The sequence below is a fragment of the Enhydra lutris genome, unplaced genomic scaffold (assembly GCF_002288905.1).
Source record: "Enhydra lutris kenyoni isolate GAN:26980312 unplaced genomic scaffold, ASM228890v2 scaffoldscaffold45, whole genome shotgun sequence".
Taxonomy (NCBI): domain Eukaryota; kingdom Metazoa; phylum Chordata; class Mammalia; order Carnivora; family Mustelidae; genus Enhydra; species Enhydra lutris.
The window spans coordinates 9549494-9569435 of NW_019154129.1; the positions used below are offsets into that span (position 1 = coordinate 9549494).

The 19942-nt window shown below is 47.7% G+C and overlaps 1 protein-coding gene across 8 annotated transcripts in view; it reads right to left on the reverse strand.

Annotated features, from left to right (window-relative positions):
* Positions 1-412: 412 nt before the first annotated feature.
* The window catches only part of LOC111156037 (RNA binding fox-1 homolog 1), a 600640-nt gene continuing 581110 nt past the window's right edge, over positions 413-19942 (reverse strand). For 4 of the 8 annotated variants that reach the window (XM_022516606.1, XM_022516607.1, XM_022516604.1 and 1 more), the window contains 2 exons: positions 2204-2279; positions 413-601 (listed from right to left, as the gene is read on the reverse strand). In XM_022516606.1, the coding sequence (XP_022372314.1) occupies positions 479-601; positions 2204-2279 (199 nt within the window). In that variant the 3' untranslated portion in view covers positions 413-478. Of the gene's footprint in view, positions 602-1683; positions 1832-2203; positions 2280-16420; positions 16474-19942 lie in introns of those variants that run through there. The other 4 variants (XM_022516608.1, XM_022516602.1, XM_022516609.1 and 1 more) reach the window with 4 other exon arrangements.

Sequence of the window (19942 nt, forward strand, 5' to 3'; positions counted from 1 at the left end):
CAAATCCCGGTCCCCGTCCCCTAAGACCCTCCCCCCCCACCCTTCCCCGCTCGTAAAAGAAAATAAAGCAGATGCAGAAAAAAATGACTATTGTAGTCACTTACACTCTTCCCAGACAGCTGATAACCCCAGTAGCTTAAGATTCAGCATATAGAATTCATTTACATGATATAGCACTCTGGATATGGCCCTAAACCGGTTTTTATTCCTAGCTAGCGTCTCTCTAGTTCAACCACAAAAACTCCTACAGCCAGCAACCAAACTACGGAACCTTCAGAAATTAAAGACCCACAATATTAAAATACACAGAACAAAATATCTGAGGTATAAGATAAAAAATGTAATTTTTTTCCTCTTTTTTTTTTTTTTTTTAATTTTTAGAGCTGCTAAAATGACGTACTACTGCGTGTATTGCAATACCCAGGCCTCGGAAAGCTTCCTCTCTCCCCACATTGGAAGGTTTTAATGGTTTTGTCATTTAGTATGGAGCAAAACGGTTGTATCCCCCTCGGTATATACTAGCCTGCAATGAAGAAAGAACGAGACCCACATCATCAGCATGGCTCCTAGTCTTGGCATCAGTCAAGGGTGCAAAAGCATTCTGAAACAAAGCAATTTGAGGGGTGTGTTTTTTACATTTTCCTTTTGCAACACGTGGATCATCAAAAAAGACTCCTGTGAGAAACAGACACGCGACCGAAAGGGAGGTGCCCCCTACCCATCCCAGCTCAGGCTCCGAGAGCTCTCGACACGGCCAGTCCCGACCTCCCTCGGGGTCTCTCTCTAGAGAAGGTCCCTGCGAGACCGAGTCCCGTCGGCCAGCCCCGCTGGAGAGGACGCCTCCGGCACAGGCTGGGCGATGGTGGGATGTGCCCTGACTCCTTCTGTTGGCTCGTTTGACTCATGAACGCGGCATCCCGTCGGCCAAAGCTCCGTCTGCCCCCGGCCCCGAGAGCCCGGGGAGGGGGGGTAGCCAGCGGGTGGGATGCCGCGACCGACTCTCCTCTCCAACCCGCTCCTCAAGCAGGCTCGGTGTTGGGGCAGAGTTGCCGAACGCAAAATCTGCATGAAAATCTAAATCAACTGCTTTACTTGCCCGGGCTCGACACCCTGGATGGAATTGGTTCTTGAGAGGGGAGTTTACGGATGTAATTGCTTGACGTCATCGAGCTTGTGCGAAAATAATGTTTCCAAATCATGGCTGAATTTCTATGGCCAAGCTCCGGTGACGTGTCTGGTCACGGCTCTAGATGGCTATGAGGTGGCACTTAACTATTCCCTTTTTTTTTTTTTTTTTTTCCTAAAAGTACGGGCGATTCCAAAGAATGCCTACGGGGATTTGTTTTTAGGATAAGGTCTGGTATTCTTGATCCCAAGCAGAAAACTGCATGCCAGAAGCTTTTTAATGATTGCATACGCTCTCACGTGATGGGCACGTCTTACTGTACTCAAGAGTTTTAGTGCATAGAAGTTTGAACAAGTACAGGCAGATTCACCCCACCCTCACCTCCCATTTTCGCCCCCCCCCCCCCCCCCCCCCCCCCCCCCCCCACCAAAAACAACCCCCCCCCCCCCCCCCCCCCACCAAAAAAAAAAAGCGAAAACAAAAGACAACTCCCAAACCCAGCTGATTCCTTCTAATTCCTTAGGTACTAGGCACACACACAAAGTGTGCCCCTCTCTCTATTTTCTTTCCTGGGCGACTATGACTTTAAACATGAATTGTAATAGGGGAGGAGAGGCAGTCAGATTCTCAGCTGCCTGACAGCAGAGGTCTGGAAGTGTGCAGCTTAGCTCCTCTGAAGTCTGTGCTGGGGCTGGAACCTTGGGGCTATGTGAATGAGCAGCGAGGGAGGGAAAAAAAAAAGAAAAAAAAAAGTTCTGCATTGACACTGCATTCTGTTAGTGATGGATTTAATTATCAAAATGACTAATTATTCCATTAAGGTAAGTGCTCTGCTAGGTGAGACTTGCAAAATTAGAAATATAATAACTTACATGCACTACATTGCCAAGAAATTAAGACATTTATCAAGTTTACTGGGAGGATTAATGTGGCATTTTAGCTGCTGTTAGCACAAGAGACAAATTCAATTAAGGGAAAGTGAGAGGACGTCAACCGTCCACCCGTATGCTAAGGTCCCAGCTGGGGGAAGGGAAGGGAAGCAGGAAGAAGTGAGGAAGAGGAGGGCCTGGTACTCACCATGGCACCAACGCTGTAGGTGGGGGCTGGAGCAAGTGTGTGGTGGTAGGGGTCGGCAGCATAAACTCGTCCGTAACTGAAAGGAGAACACGGGGGACGGTGAGTCCATAATCTGCAATTGCCGAGTCCCGATAACCCTAACATACAAGAATTCCGAGACAGTGTGGAGAGGCCCTGTTTGTCTTCAGAGGTTGGGGACACGTTCCCACCTGCCCCACGACATCGGAGGAGGCCGGCTGCGTCCAGCGCATTCTTCCGTCCCTTAGCATTTCTGGTGAGATAATAACGCATCTTCCTCTCTCTCGTAGCGCCCTTCCTACGCTGCTCGCAGAGCTACCACGGAGCCCGAGGTAGGCAGAAGAAACAACTTGAAGGAGTGGTTTTAAGAAGCCCCGTACCCGCAGGGGACCTGTCTCTCTAGAGACGCCGTCTTTTCTGCTAATTCGGCTGTTACCAATCAAGCGAGACAAGGTAGGTCACAAAGGGTCGAGCAGCCTAGTCTGCCGTGAGGGTCCACCATCTCAGAAAATAACAGATGTACTTGAACAGGAGGACCCTTGAAGGCTTTGTAGGACTTCTCCCCCCCCCCCACCCTCCCCACTCAAGAATGAGTCTGATTTGATTTCGATCCTATCACCTCAGAACTTCTGCCTCATCAGTCAGTGGTCGGGTTCGGAGAAGGGACCCATTTGGAACAATATTTCTTGAGGACGAGAGCTCATCTTTGAGTTTTTCCATGCCCCTCCCCCAGGCCCCCCCCGGACTGCCATGCCCTTCAGGACCGGCTTTGGAATAAAAACAGAGAGGGATGCCTGCTGAGCGTCCGGGGCCGAACACAGCAGCAAATCAGAAATGAAGGTTCAGAGAGTTTCAGTTACTTGCTCGGAGTCACAGGGCCAAACGGAGTCCGAGCTGATCCTTGAATCTCTCAGGGCAACCCGAAGGCTCCGGACATGGTGTCTAGACCCTGACTCGAATGACCTGCCCGCCGCCTTCCTGGAGAGAGTCTGCACACTGGTCTTGCTAATGATCGAAGCTGAGGCGCGCTGAGCGAGGTTAAGTTCCCTGGAATGGAGATCCTTATCCTGCACCTGCTTTGTGGAGGAGCCTATCAGAGGGGGGGCGGACGGGCACGCGGGTTGGGGACTGAGAAAGAAGAGAAGCAAGGATGTGGTCTGAGCTGGAGACTAACTTCTGCCTGACCCTGGGAGCTGCACCCCAGAGAGGACCCCACCTGGAGACAGGGAGTCAGTTTTTTAATGCCCGTGGAAGTTAAGCAGGAGTTGTGGGCTTCCGTGTGGAATGGAGGATAACTTCTGGGTCTAATGGACTCTCTGTGGCAGCGGGGAGTTCTCTGAAGGAGGCAGCCGCTCTGCGCCGTTAGCAGCCCAGGCGCACGGCAGCGGGGGGACACGGGTACCGGCCACTACATGAGATGCACGTCCGTTACCAAGGGCTTGTGAGTCCTGGGCTTTACTTTAGGGAACGAAGGAACGAGGTAAGAAGAGATGCTTTGTCTGCTGTCAACCTTTAGCTCCCTCTCATCTCGTAAAGTCTCAGTTGCCTGTATTTATATCCTTTCCTTTCCTTCCCATCTTTTTCACAACTGGAGGATAAGAATGTACTGGTGGGTCTCCCTTGCTAGCTCACGCCAGAGTCTGGGATAGTGGGACGAAGCCTGGATGAGACCCAAGAGAGCTTCTTTAACTTTTAGGGTCCGAGTTAGACCCCCACAGGGAAAAGAAATTTTTGATGATACCAAGTTCTCCCCGGCTGTGTCCTGCTCCTAAAGCCTGCCTGTGTGTTTCCAAGGGCTCTGGGCTCAGATGACCTAGATGAGGCTTCCTGCTTAAACACACCACGTTCTCCTGATCCTGCAAAGCCAGGGCATGAAGGGACGTTTCTTTTCCGAGGTGACCCTCTCGGGGAAACTAACGAACAGTCAACCCCTCTTGGTCTCCATTCTTTGGGACACCGTGATTGATTTGTCTCCCTCAGATGGCTTTCGGGCAACAACACTCCCTCTCTCTGGGAGGAAGAACAGTTCTAAGTCCAAGACCAAGGGTGTGTTAAAGAGGGAGGAGGAAGTTTTTGAAGAAATCTTAGATTCACGGAGGTCACCCGTGAAAGTTGGGCCTCTGCCCACATCACTAGAAGGAGATGTGAATGGGGCTAAAAAGGACATGATCTAGGAGTTTGGTGCTGCTTTTCGTTTTGTGAGAAAATAGTCTGTCATTGGTCTGGAGGGAAAAAGAGGCCACTAATAGGGTTATTTTCATGTACTTCCACCCGGCAAAGCTGGTCTTAAAATGCAAAGATAAACTGAAAATTCCCGGGAACTTTAGTAAATGATGCCAGCGTGTCACTTTGATGGTATTCCTTCAAAACGAGCAGGACAGTGCCCATTTCGAGAACTTATTTTTTTTAGAATTCGGGGGAAAGGTTTTACTGGGGCAAGATTTTCGTCTTTGGAGGAGAGAACATGTTGGTAGTCTGAACCTATTCAGTGAGGATGACGCCCACCTCTGCCCTCCGCGTGCTTTAGCGGCAAATTCTTTGTTGCCTCTAACCCTGGGCAGAGCTTCGACCTTTGTGGAAAACCCAAGGTAACAATTTGGCAGTATTCTTTTCTGAGGCAGAAGAAAAATACAGCGGCACTGAACTATTCCTCGTAAATGAGCAGGCTCCTTTTCTCCTCGGGGTGACCTCTACCTTCAGAATCCAATGGTTTTATTATGATTAATAAATTTCATTTCCACAGAGGAAAAGGGACCATGTCAGCTCAAACCGAAAGCAAGGAGGCTTCTTTTCAAATGCTAATTTCTAAACATGCCCTTGTGTGACACGACAATTTAGACACAAGGTTATTAGGGAAGATGTGGACTGGAGGGCTAGTCTTGCAGCAGAAGTGCCAGGCACATCAGCGACCTCCTGTCCTCAGAGCTGGCTGAGCACAGCCCAGAGGAAAAGTGGCAATTCCCAGGGACCTCGATGGGAGTGATGGGAAGATGTCTTACGACCGCCATGTTCCGAGTGACCTACACACACCGCCGTCACCCCCACGCCACCCCTCCCTTTGCCAAAGTGGACAGTGGCTCAACCTGGCCATGATGCTGCCATGTCCCCACATCCTGCCCATCAGAAATTACAGATGGAATCTTCCATGTGTCTACTTTACTCCGTTCCCACTATGGCCACCCTAACCTCAGCCACCAGGGTTTCATCAGAACCGAATCGACAACAGCCGGAAGTCTTTCCTCTTTGCTTCTACTCTTGCCACTTACATCTGTGGCTAACAACTCTACCATCCATCCATTCTGCTCTCCTATCCATCCATCCATCCTGCTCTCCTATCCATCCATCCTGCTCTCCTATCCATCCATCCATCCATCATCTATCTAGATCTATCAGGTATAATCTATCAGATCTATCAGATATAAATGTAATCGTACCTCTTCCCTGCTTCAACCCCACCAGTGGTTTTCCACTCATCCCAGAATGAAACCCAGACTTGCCGGGGTCGCCCCTGCTCCTCGCTCACTGTGCTCCAGGCGCACTGACCTCGCCGCGACTCCGAGAACACATGCAAATTCATTTTGTGCTTTATAGTCTTGGCCCTCGTCTGCCCTTCAGGTAATATAGCAAGTCTCGCAACTGGTTTTGTTTACTTGCCCCTCGGCCTGATGACTGACCCCTCCCACCGCCCCTCCGCCACGTGTGTCAGCCCCGCGGAGGCTGGCCCAAGTCGATTGTGTTCACCTTTTTTTATGTCCAGCGTCCACTCAAGCACTGGCCATGGCACAGGTGAGCCAAGGGCCAAGCCATCGTCGCTGCGTGAGGGAAGGCAGCGAGAGGAGGAGTAAACCGGGAGAGAAGACACTTGCTCCCATCCTCAGGATTCGGTTCACAGCCAAGATTCTCCAGAGGGGCTTCCTGAAGATTCTAGGTCACGGTTCCCACAGATATTCCAAACCCTTCGAGACACTCCGAAGGTAAGTTTCTGGGGACTCTGGGCATACAGCATGTGTAATTTCACATCACCCCTGAGAGTTCACAGAACACTGGCCAACATGCCTTCAAGCTCATCGGACCCCTTTAGGGAAAAGCCAACCAAACAACGGAATAGAAAGTAGGAGCTTTGCGGGTGACCTCACCATGGCTTGCGGCCATGTCATCATGAACTCGCCTTTTTTTTTTTTCTTTTTGACCTTAGCAACAAGTGGAAACAAGGAGGCCACCCATGGTGCTGGGAGAGCACAGGGCACGGGGCCAGAAGATCCAGGTTCAAGTTCTGCCTTGGCAATGTCCTTCCTCAAAGACTAGGTGAGTCGCTCTCTCTAAGCCTCATTTTCCTGTTCGCATGAAGTGGTATTCTTGGGTCTGAGCCCGGTCTAATCATCAAGCGCATGGAAAGAAACCAGGTACCATTTCAAGCAAGTCTACAGATAGGCGATTGCGATGGGGTGGTGGGGGGGGTCTTACACAGGGCTTGCCAAGCCCTGCTCTCACTCCCGCCCAGACTTCTGGGCTGTAGAGGCAAGGGAGAGGTTCTCTTCTAACCCGATCGCGTGGCGCTCTAGAAGTCAACTTACAGATACTGTTGGAGTGAAGCACTACCTACTTTCTGAGTCACAGACGTAGTTAAGAGCGCTGCATTTGAGCTCAGGGTTATGTCGGGACTAAAACGCATAACAATGCTGCACATGGAGTGGGAGAGAGAACCTGTGTTTGTTAAAGTGCTTTGTCAACTCTGCGGAGAGATGCAAATATTACTTCTTAGTACCCTCTGGACTGAATCGAAATAAGCTGATGCCAATGAAATGCAGTAGAGCTGTGTTGGGGCCCAGACCAGGATTCTAGCACAATGAAGTGATTTTCTTATAGGGACGGAGTAAGAGCACTGAATAATTTCCCTGTGTTTTACTCTATCTCAATTAGAGCCTTTGTGCCCTCTCGGAACTTTATTCTTCCTGTAGCATCACTTCCCCACGCCCCCTGTCCCAGAGATAGCTGGGGAGACCTAGAGGGAGCAGGAAGGGGAGTGAAAAACCCTCACCCCACAGGAGAAGTTCCCAGTGGCGTGTAGCTCTCCTGGGCAGCCTGACTGCTGCAAGGACGCCCAGAGGACTGTGCCCCCGCCACACCAGGAAGTGTGGCAGAGTAGGCTTCAAAAGAGTATGCATCCTGATCGCTGGGGCGTCTGTACGGTCATCAGGGGCCACAGCGCCCTCCTCCTTGGATCTAAGATATAGTCTGAAAGACACTGGGGGAAATGGATCCATGCTGGCCACACACGTACGGCACAGTATGCAAAGGGAGCACCACCATACCATAACCCCGCAGTTTGAAGAGCCTGCTATTTGGAGAGCGACAGTGAAACTAAGGGATGTCCTCCCCCTTCACTTTCCTGGAGGGTCCACTGAGGTCTGGACCCCACGATGGCTCACCCGAGTCTGGGTGTCTGAGGCGCCCACTGAGAAGACGGAAGCGAACCTGCCCAGGAAGAGTGGCCCCTCGTCCCACCCCATCCCTCTGGTTTCTTGAGCTCTTCCAAATGAAACACCGAAGGACTTTTAAAAGAAAATCCTTTGGTTTTCACTGCTGCTGCTGGTATAATCCACTGCTAGGCTGCGGCTTCCCCCTATCCAGAAAGAAAGCATCTGGAACACTGTTCCAGATCAGGCATGCTTTGCATTTGGGAAAATGCTCTGCTCCTGGCAATTCTCCATGGCTGGAAAGGAGCTACAGTAATTATCAGCCAGGAAGGGGGAAGAAAAAGGCCACATGGAGGGTACGTGGGCTTTGGGGTCCCTCAGCTCTGCCCCAGCTGTTGCATTAGTACCTGCCCTGATGCCACTGCAAATCAATCCATTTTCAAAAGCAGAGTGTTATGGGCATTTCTACTTCTCTACTGACCCATCTCCTACTCATCCTTAAGAAAAAAAATGCAGCCCAACCTAGTAAGATCCTACAGTCCTACTGAAAGAGGTGGTGGGCTTCTGACAAACCCCTCAGGGATTCTGGACTGCAGGATCTGACCGGTCCCCTTGGCTTATGGGGTTTCTGGGAGCTCAGGATGGAGACAAAATCCCTCCTTTCCAAAAATGAAAGGCTGCAGCCCAGAATACGGGAGGCCACAGCAGGCCTTTCCAGTTCCTGGTTGGGGATGGCTTGAGCTATCTTGTAGATGAACGCACGCTCACTTTCATGCAAACCAACACCAACCAGACAACCAAGAAGGCTCGGGGTGCAACCGTCCTTTCTCAAACGGTAGAACATCACAACTTTCAGCCTGCGGAGTCTGGGTTAGCACAACGTGCACTGGTTTGAGAAGATCTTAGGACAGAAATGGTTAATAATCGCCAAGATTTGTGGCAAATCTTCCAGGGTCATTGACAGCAAAGACAGTGAGTTGATCTCTGTCCTCCACCAAGAGACCTGGGGCCCATCAAACTGCTTCATCTCCACAGGAAGAGAGAAGAGGATTGCAGGACCCTAGGCCACACATCCGGGATCGCCACAAGAGGGGGACAGTATTAGGATGGGGACAACTTGAAGGTATTGGGAAAGAATTAAAAAAAGAGATGGGTTAGAAGGTGGTGGTGTTCCTGCTCACTTTCCTGTGGCGAGTTCACTGGGGTCTCAGTGGCTCAGTGAACATGTTCTCGAAGGAAACACTCCTCTGTGACTCCTGTAGCCTCTCCTAGCTTTAGTCTGGATGCTGACACTCGTCGGCCACTTTTATATGGTCTACAGATAGGTACGTGTGGGGCAGGGTGGGTGGGGGGGAGGATGACCAAGTTGTATTCTAGAAGCTTCTCAAGATACATCGAAGAGGAACTTAACCAGTCGCAAATTGAAAACATCTATAAAACCACTTTGAAAGTAGCAAAATTTCCCCCCAAACACCCAAGCAGCAACGGAAGAACTTCTCCAAATGAACAACATGAAGTCATCTCACCGGGACTCTGACATGTCTGAATGCGGCTGTTCACTTCCTTAGCCTGGATTTGAAATCGTCACCTTCACGAATCACTTACTACACTTCCCAGCCTCCTGTTTTCTTTGCTCAGAACCAGGGGGGGAAAGCAGCTTCGGGGCTCTTCATGTTCTAACTAGGAAGCCGTAGAGTTTACGCATCCAAACTGTCACACATCTGAACTGTGCATACGTGAGTTTACCTGTAACATCTGTGAGGAGCAGCCCACGCCACCCATGGCCATCAGATGGCATCGTCCATTCTGCACACTCTCCATGCAGTTCAAAACCTCTTCCAATTCTGAATCCCCAACAGATCAGGTCTGAGATAAGAACCTCAATCCTGGATTCGTCAGAGCAGGGTCATAGCCCCTTCATGGGAGTTGAGACGGCACAGTGAGCCCTGCTCTTGGCCATCGTTCCTTCACTCTGGAATGCCTCCTCCAACAAGAGACTCATCCATAGCTGTGCGCTCTTTAATGCCAAGCCCAAGGCTATCCTCCTCTTACAAAGGCTGTTTCGCCTTCTTTGTGTCCTGACAACTGGTCTACCAAGATCACTAAGAAATCCCCGTCATGCTCTGAAATCAACGTGGCCCCCAGCGGGGGCTCAGTCTACTGGGGCAGTGGCTAAGAGTAATCTCAGAACGTTCACCGCCTCTTTGAGCGACTTCCTCCTCCTGTGAATGGAGGTAATGGTGCATACAGACTGGGTAAGGCAGTAGTGAAGTTGACGTGAGGGTGACGGGTTACCGGCTAGTCAGCAACCCAGTAAGTGTCAGACATCGATGCCATCAAGCTGGCACTCACTGCCTTCTCTCCATCCCAGGTGGGGTCACGACAAGAAAGCCCGTGGAGTACATCGGTCAGAACCACCCCGGAGGTAAGCATCTGGAGCCCCTGTGTAAGCCGCTCAGACATTCTGAGAGCTTAATGGAGGTGTGAGAAGAACAAGCAGACGCACACACATGCTAACTACACCCTCACGTGGAGGCAAAATTAAAACACCAAGTCATGATACACTGCCAGAGTCCAGATGATCTGTCACAATATTTTAATGACAGGTGAGTATCCCTCTCCTCTGAGAAACCAGTTCTTGGGGCACACAAACCCTTTCAATACTCACCTGAGCAAAATGAATGAAAATCTAACTCCAGAATGGTACTAATAAAAATAAAATGAGCCAGAGATGAGACATTTTAAGGTTTATAGCAGCCACGTTAAAAACTTGAAAAGGGGCAATTCACTTTTATATATTTAATCCAACATATTAAAATATTATCATTCCAATGGGTAATCAATATAAAGATTATTAATGTCATAAAGTGTATTTACATAATTTGTATACAAATGTAATTTGTATTTGTACGGTTTACAAAATACTGTCTGATCTACAAAACATTATATACAATATACAAATACATTTGTATTTGTATACAAAAATAAATTGCACATAATTATTGTACTAAGGTTTCAAAATCTAGTATGTGTTTTGTACTTACAGCTCATCTTGGCTGGGACTAGCCACATTTCAAGGACCCCTGTAGCCAGTAGGGCTATCGGCTGCCATACTGCACAGTGCAACTCTAGCAAAATCTGTCCTGCACTCTCCTTACCACCGAAAGGGGAGATTCCTGACTGATCAGCTCTGTGGTTCCTGAAGAATTAGGAATTACCTGGGAGAACTTGTAAGAATGCAGTAGCTCCTCTGCAGACCTGTACATCAGAATCTCTAGGGCAGGGGACGTGGGAAGAGGAAATGGATTCTGCATTTTTAATAACTGCTGTTCTATTTTTTTTTTATTCAAATTCTGCGCTGATACAGCACTCCCTCCCTCCTTCCCTCATGGCTGATTCGGAGCTATCTGGATATCTTTGATGTGTATAAGTAAACTGACATTTTATTTTTATAGGGTATCACTATTGCCTGTACCAAGCTTTGAACTACACCTAGTGCATGGCAAGCACTCAATAAACGTTATAATTATTTTTACTAGGTTCCTTTGTTTATACGTTCCCTGAACACCCTGCACACTCCTATTATAATACACATCACATTTGATTGGAAACAGACTAATTAACTACAAATCAATTTGCTGCATGACGACTTTGCTGAATAATCAACCAAAATGTAAGGAGGACAATTAGAGGAAGTTTGCTGAAGGATCAATTAGGGGAATGGCCTACTTAGAAACTCCGAAACACTTTGTGAGGCTGTGTGGGTGTGTGTTTCTGGGCCTGTGTGTGCACCTACATGTGTAGGTCAGGCGGGGATAGAAGGATGGAAGAGGGTTATACACCCCATGTGGCCATGAACTTGCTTCTGATAATGACTTCATCAAGTATATAGCAGCCCATCCACGGGGGGTGGTTTTAATGGCTTTGGCCATGCCCCCGACCAAGGCTTTTTCGCAGATCCCCACCCTTACCTAGTGTCCAGTACTCATACAGAACGGGGGGTATGTCCCCACGCTGACTTCCCGTTGCCTCCAAGATGGTGCCTGGCCTGGTGGAGGAGGCAAGACTTGCTGCTGGACAGAGATCCAGCCTCCTCCTGGACCCCAGAAACACACAAGCATGCACACACACATACTCTCGAGCAGCTGGAATTCAGCAGCCAAAACCACCAGTTCGAAGTTTCTGGTAGGGGATGGACCAGCCTGTTGATCTCTAACCACTGATTTTCAGCAAAAGAAAGATATCTGGAAACACACGAAGAAAGATACCCAGAACACACGATGCCTGTTTGACCCTATCTCCTGGAATATGCAGAATGCTCCCCAGCAAGGCAGCTGCTCTCCTCCACACTCTGTCCCTGCGCCTAGACTGGTGCCCAGCACGACACAGTATTCAACGCACACCGGCTGCACGCAGGGGACGCACCAGGTCAAACACACACCCAGGGGAACGGCCATCTGGGGAGCCGGTAAATTCCCTGAGGGCCCCCAACATTTTAACAACTGTGCTCTCCAACTCACAAATATTCATCTTTCAGGAGCAAAGATAGCACAACTCAAGAGAGCAGGGGAATTCCATCTGGAGCCAAAGGTCAATGCTGCAAGGTCAAAATACAAGGGGCACATGGGGGCAGTGGGGTTCAGTGGAAAGAACTTTGTCCATTGGGATTTGGGGAAAGTTACCCAAGTTCTTTGGATCTGAGCAATTTTTTTTTAACCTCTAAGACGAGAAGGAGGGTAGCACCTCCCTCACTGAGCTGATGTGAGAAATCATCTGTGCACGTATGCACACACACACACACGCACGCACAGGCAGGGACCTACGTATACATATAATTTATCATGCTTGCTCGTATGCAGAATTTGCTCAAGATGACAGGAAGTTATCATCACACCCTGGAGAATTCAGCAAAGCCTGACTGAGGGACAAGGACTGAGGGATGGAGGGCTCCCTCTTCGTGGCGACAAGTCTTAGCACTCTGTAAAAATAAAACACCCTTGGAGCAAGAGGGAGAGCGTGGACGTTTAACACGGACTGAACTTCTTCCACTTCTAATCTGCTGGCCTGTCCTGCTTGTTCTCTGTTCAAAATACAGCCCAAAGCCAACCCCTTTTTGGCTCTTCCACCACCATCGTCCTAACCCGGGTCCCTGCCACCCTCCTCCCCTCTCCCTACACCGCCCTTCCCCCCCAGACTGTTGCAAGAGACTCCCAACTAGTGCTCCTTCTCCTGCTCTTGTCATCGGCGATCTGCTTTCCACAATGCCAACTCATCATTAAAATGATAAGGCAGGCCACAGCTGACCCTCCAAGAACTTCCTACCACCCCTAAATCTCCCGTGGTTTCAAATTCTCCAAGTCCTAATTTGTTCTGAGCCTTAGCGGTCTTCCTGATTTCATGTCCAAAACTCTGCCTTGTATTCAGATGCCGTGGCCCCGCCGCACATCCTGCTGAGCCTGGCTGGCCAGCTCAGGCAGGCCTCAACCACAAGGCATTTGCACTTGTCGCAGGTCCCTGCTCCAACATCATGCCCTCAGAGAGGTTCTCTCTACCCAGTGAACCTAAAGGAACATTGCATCCTAGTTTCCATCCGGCCCTCTGCCCTCTGATTCATGAGAGCGGTTGTAGGATTTGCCACACCAGTACATCACATGCCTTTGCACCTACATGCCGGGCATCTGGTCTTGGCTAGAAAGGAGGCTCTTTGAAGGAAGGGCTTCTCCTGGCTTATTTAAGGCCATGTCCTGAGGGCTCAGAACACTTGCGGATACACAGTAATGACTCACTACATATTACTGAAGTGAACTGAATTCCCAGCTGTTCTGCCAAACTAAGGAACTTGCTTTATGACCTTCATTCAGGTATAAGAGCCATACTCTCCCTTCTGCTACAATCACTAGCCAGTCCTGGAAAATCTCCAGCGAGTCACAGTGGCAGGGAGCCCTCGAGTCTAAGAAGGGAAAATCATCCTGTCCCTTGTCCCTGCCATCGCTTGCAGGATCCAACTCATGACAGGTTCTTGATGTTACACAATGAGAAGATATCTGAGCATCCAAAGTGAGCGTTGGACACATGCACACTGGGGGCTCAGGTCTTCTGTCAAAAGGCCCCCTAGGAGTCACCCCCCATGAGCACTTTGTCCTTCAGGAGCAACCAAAGAACACCAAAACCAAACAATGAATCCCACTGCCAGAGACACTGAATAAGAAAATAAACACAGCCTCACAAACCACACACGGGAGCAAGAAAAGCTTCTTCTAACGTGGCTAGCAAAAGCAGGAATGGCATGTTGGCATCCTCTCCAAAAGACCCAAGGAAGAATTGTCACTTTTCCTTTGGGGACAGGAAGAAAACCCCTTTGGTGCCGCAGATCCTGTGGTCTCACAATCTTCATCTCACCATCCTTGCCCCGAGCCACCGACAAAACTGGCCAGCTCTGCCCCACAGGCAGCTGTGTGAGAATAACACGTCTTTATAAGAATTTCAGTTATTAAATTCACCGTGTCCTCCAAACTGAGATTTTAAGTGTCTTGCTCATTTCTTCCTTTGTTTAGAGAAACACTGAAATCCCGGAGATAACCACTTATTCAGGAGACCTGCCCTAAGGGTTGTTCTGCACGTGGGGATGGTTTTGTTGGTTAGAATGGGGGCACCCCGGTTCTCCCAGCACGGGGGAGAAGAGGCCCTCAGAGATTTCATCAAAACCATGAGTCACAAACTGTGTAGACCGACCAGTTCCGATTTTCCATATTCACTCTGTGAGGAGCGAGGACTGGCTGGGAGAGAATCTGACATTTGATTGATACAGGTGTCTCCTTTTTCATGCTTGGTTCAAAATTCAGAGTTCAAATCGAACCTTATGAAGCAGACAACGTATTATTAATATGGCCATCAAAGCAACAGGGATCTCTCTCTCAATTTGAAATCTGATCAATAGCAATCCATTAAGAATTTACTGAGCAGCCGTCCTAAATCCGGTAAGGTAGGTGACAACACTCGCTCTGCCCAGGCCAACTTTCATTATCTGTGGCCTCTTTCAGGAGTAGTGTGTGTGGGGGCCACTTGCTTACAAGGCAACGGGATGAAATCAATGTCTGTCTCCTAAAGCCGCAACGTGGCAGTGTTTGACCCGTGGTGTCAAAACGCAACCCCAGGATACACCGGGACAGGCGTGCGTTTTACACAGGGGAGTTGGAGGCGGTGGAAGTCAGCATATCCACAGATGGTATCTGATAACACTTTCAACCAACACCCCTCCCCACCGCAGTCAGGTAGCCCTCCAGAAGCACGCTCCCTTTCCAAGGGTTTGAAGATGTCAAATGTCTCTCGCATCCCAGGAACGTTTCCCGCCACCCCCGGCCACGCAACCATCCATCCCCTACTGTTAAGTATTAGTGAAGTGTTAGGGATGTCACCACCTCCCACAGGGAGAAACAGAGGTTTCAGGCCGGGAGTTTAGAGAGGGAAAAAGGGGAGCCCTTATCCAGGGTCTTTTTATAGAAATGGAGTAAAATACAAATATTTAAAATACAAGCATGCATACCTCCTGAACTCCTGGGGTAAGACACTGAGCGAATAAACATATGGACACCGAGTCTACCAATGAAACTCTTAGATCGGACAGGGCTGGTGACATGTTCCTAGCACTGTGTCCTTCCTTCAGTACCTTTTCACCAAAGACTGTAAGCAGGGAGGGCAGCGTTAGCCAACAAGCCTTTGTTTGCTGGGCTCCGCTGATAAAATGCGATCGATAGCAGATGAAGTTCTATCTGCAACGCTCTGTGTAATGTAGGGTTTTGAAGGTCATGTCCTACTCAACTACATGTTTGTAAGCTATATGGTTCTCCCTTGTTGGCTAGAAGCAACACATCGATAAGATTCCCTAGTAATTGTTTCGGTGAAAGTTTAGGCTTAAAGGCAAAACAAAACAAAACCAAAAAAACCCAAAAACCCCAAAACAAACCAAAACCAAACCAAAACCAAAGAACCCCGAATCTGTTAGCACTCACCTATCTTGCATTTAATCAAGTAATTCCATGCTAATGAAAGTCCAACCATAACTGTTCTGAACCATATCAAAGCAAAAAGACAGGCATTATTTTGATGGACACATCATGCAACTTTGTAGTTTCCATTTGCCAATGCCCTGATTCCAAAGGCAGAAGACTTTGTCTCTCTAAATCCTGCTACTTGTAATACGTTTTAAAAGAAAGGAGATAGAGGATCTTTCATTAATAGAATGAAGATCCCCTTCTCATGAGACAGAGATAATTATAGTCCCCAATGCCTCTCTCTGGCTTTCTGTATTCGGTCTTTTATAACTAGTCATTCAATAAAGATCCCAAATAATTCACATATACATCTGCGTGAACCCAGACAAAAATATGTCAAAAAACATACAAGTCACACGTCTGTGTCCTTAATCTCCCATTCAGCATTTTAACACAAGAGCACTGCTTATACCGTAAGATCATACTGTGGCTTCATTCAACAGAGTTTTACTTTTCTAGATCATGTATTATTAAAACTGGAAATAAAATATCCAAGTTAGCAAAACGCCTGGTATCTTTTCAGACAGCGGAGCCTCAAGGCTTCGGCTATACTCCAAAGATATACGGGCTTTGTTTTTGTTTTTTGTCTTTTTTTTTTTTTTTTAAACTCAACTTTCTAGAGTGACCAACTGCAGCATGTGAAGAAAAAAAAAAAAGAGAGAGAGAGAGAGAGAAAGAGAGAGAATACTGAGCTTTGGATGGATGCATCAAGAAGTAGCAATGTTTGTTACCTGCAGAGGTGTTACAAGAAATTTCATCTGCTGCAACGAAGACGAACTGATTTCTGGAAGAGAAGATAAAATTCACAATACTGCTCGCTCAGGGGGGGGGGTGTGCTCTCTGCCGACTGGGTGGATGCCGACTGGGTGGATGCAGGGAGGGAGGGGTGCTGCTTTCGAATGGATGTTGCAAGGAAATGTGTGGATACATCTCGGACATCGAGAGTTTAGAAAGATCATGAAACAGGCATGCGGGGACCTGACCAGCGGAATTATGGTGATGTCGGAACAGGGGGCCATGTACACACTGTCGCGCCATCATTAATACTGAGTGTTACCAGAACGTCATGCCGGGGGATGTTGCTAGGGCTAGGGTAATTCAAACTGTGCTTGCATTTCTGCGCTGAACGGAGACAACATTTAAAGAAAATACGGACAGTATGTTGGGGAAACGGGATACTAGCTATGAAAATCATAATAATCTAGACTCTATTATTGTGGTATAATATAAAAAAATTACTTTAAAAGGAAAGGAAAAGAAATGCTGTCATTTCAGAAGAGAATGTTATATGGTATCATGTTATGGATAATAATTTCCTCACCAAACTAGGCTGGCTGCATAGAGAAGGTACAAGCACTCCTACTGGAATAAATCCTGTCTCACCGAATTATTTTTAATGATGCCGTATTTAAGAGAAAATTAAAATGGAAAATGCTGTTTTACTTTGATTTAGTAAATCCGGAAAGATGATCAAACTCTCTTAAGATGTTTCCAACTGTGGCATTTGCACAGTGAAATGTCTTCTAATTCAGACGTACTGTTTATTTCTCTAGAAGTAAGAACGTCTGTGGGAGGCAGATTATAAAAAAGCCCCCAATGAGATTGGCTAGCCTCTTAAATGTGTCAAAAGTGGCCGTGTAGTCTCTTCTGGTTCTCATTTGTTAGGTTTTACTGTGCGTATGAATCATTAAGAAGCAAGATAAATGCATTTTTTTTTTGGCTCTTAGTTTGGGCTTCTTCAAATATTTTAATGCTTCCAAAAAAGCATCTGGTGATTGAGCACTTCTTAAAACATCTTAAGAAAGTTTTACCGTTGCAAGAGGTACACCCAGGAATATAAATAGAGCCACCATTGGGAAATTCACTAGAGTTTACCCTCCAGTTGAAAATTCTAGCCATTTCCACACCAGTGAAACCTAAACAAAATTATACATGCGCTGAGAATAGCACTCTATATGTTTCTCTTCCACATAACAAAGTCACAGCCAAGTTCACTTATTTCCTCTCTTAAAAGACTAAAAGTTAGTGTCCCTGGATTTTTGCTGTCTTTTTGCTTGGACACAGACTTTTTGAGTCCCACCAACATCTGGCTTCCAATTTCCGAGGTCTGAGGAGGAGTACTATTCATATCCCTGAGAATGAAGATGTTTGGGCTGCATATTTGTTTTGACTTGTTTACGTCTGACTTACTCACGGGGCAATAAGATGTGGACACCCCAATCTCATGTATGCGATTCTTGGGTGGGCCAAACCAGCACCTGGCAGGACTTCTATCCTATCGTGTGCCCACAAGAAGAACATGACCTTGACTGCCCGGTTTATCCAGAGGGCCAGGCGCTCTGTTACAGCCATTCTCCTATTACGGGGCAGGCCTCATTAGCTATCCAGTTCAGACCCTATAACCCTAGAAGACTCTACTGCCTTGCATCCCACTTCTGCATTTTCCTTAAGGAACTGTCCCCCCTACTAGACATTAGGAAAACCATGAGAGGCAACCAACAGATATAAAATGATGATTGAGTGAGCAGGGAAAACCGGTAAGAATGTGACCTACAAACATGTTTATAAAGACATTGGAACTTTTTCTTTAATTGTACGCAAATGTTAGGAAATGTGATGGTTGTCCTTCATAGCACTCTTCTTTGAGACATGATACACTAATTCTGAAAAATAATGCTACCATTTCTCCATTCCCTTCTGATTCCTCTCTCTTTCTTAGGCAACCTATATATTTTGAATTTTTTAGAGTGTCTTTAGGATTCCTGAGCAAATTTCTGAACAAAGGGGGTGACTCAAAGAGTTGGCTCAGAAGACAGCCAACTATCAAGTCAAATCTATGTCAAAGCAGGAAGTTATCACCAAGAGTGATATCGTAGGGGAGAGGCAATGTACTGTGCAGCAGTGCCAAGGAAGAATTATTTAAACTATCTGCAAAAAGTAGTAGCCATTTGGATGTATCAATTCTATACTGATTTTTTTTTTCCTTTTAACTCCATGCAAGGAGTCCTACAACAGCCAGGAAGATTTCCCTAACATTTCAGGAAACTGCCTTTCTATGGAGCACGTTAATTCCATGGAGTCAACCCGTATGATCAGCCCTCCCTCCACCCCCCAACTATGCTACCCTTTAACCAACTGATTACAAGTACAATGAACAGGAAATGCCTGCAAATAATAGCCTGGGGAGGGATGTCAGGCCAACATGGCCCCCATGTGAGACCAACAGAGGAATCTGGGTAGAGTTATAAGGGACAGGTTTCATGGTGATGTCTCTGTCCATTATGTTATGCCATTTTTACATACGGTCTGTTTCTCCCCACTGGACCTTTAAGACCAATGATCTATCTTAGCCCATGAATGGATCATATGTGACCCTCTCTGTGGAATCATTTACCCCATATGACCAGAGAGAGGTACGGTCAAAGAGATTAATGATGTCGCTGGGAGGTCACTGCTCTCCCCAAGCAAGGTCAGGACAAACTGAGTTATCACAGGAGCTGCAGGCACAGTCTGGACAGTGGGCTCACCTCTCAGAGCAGAGAGGAGGCTGGCAGGGGGCCTGACCCCTTATGTCAGTGCAAGTCTGCTCTGTACTCTCAACAAAGACACAAGAACTTACACTTCAAAGCAGTTGCCCTTGACTTTCAGCAAAGTGGTTGTAGATGATAAAGCCTGGCCAAGTAGTCCTCAGCCTTGGCTGCACTGGTAAAAACACCTGGTGACTTTCTAAAATTCCCAGGGACCCAGGCTGCTCCTGAGATCAGTTAAAAGGGAATCTCTGTGATTCCTAGTCGTTTCCAAAGAGCTCCTGGCGACTCTGTACAAGTCAATGTTGAGGGTCACTTGCCTAGCTGAATGGCTCTCATGGGGCTGCTCCCTAGGCTTGCAAGGAGAGGTTAAAACAATGCAAATGCTGGTGCCCTTCTCCTGTGCTCCTAGCCTAACCGGCTGGGACACGGTAAAGAAGGAGGTGGTTTAGAAGATGCTCGGCAGTGGAATCTTCTAGCAGCCACAGCGGAGAAGCACTGAGTAGGGCACAAATGCCACGTGGAAAGGGAGCTGAATTAGAGTCTCCTGCAGCTTTTGCTTCTCTCTGCAACTTCCATTTGCCCACCCACCGTGCTGCCCTCTCAGGCTGCTGAGCCTGAAACCACAAACACTATACATGGCTCAGAAACGGTCCCTTCTAGTTTCTGGAGGCCTTCTGAGAGAATGGACACTAAGTCTCATTTTTTAAAGTGAAGCTGGTTTAC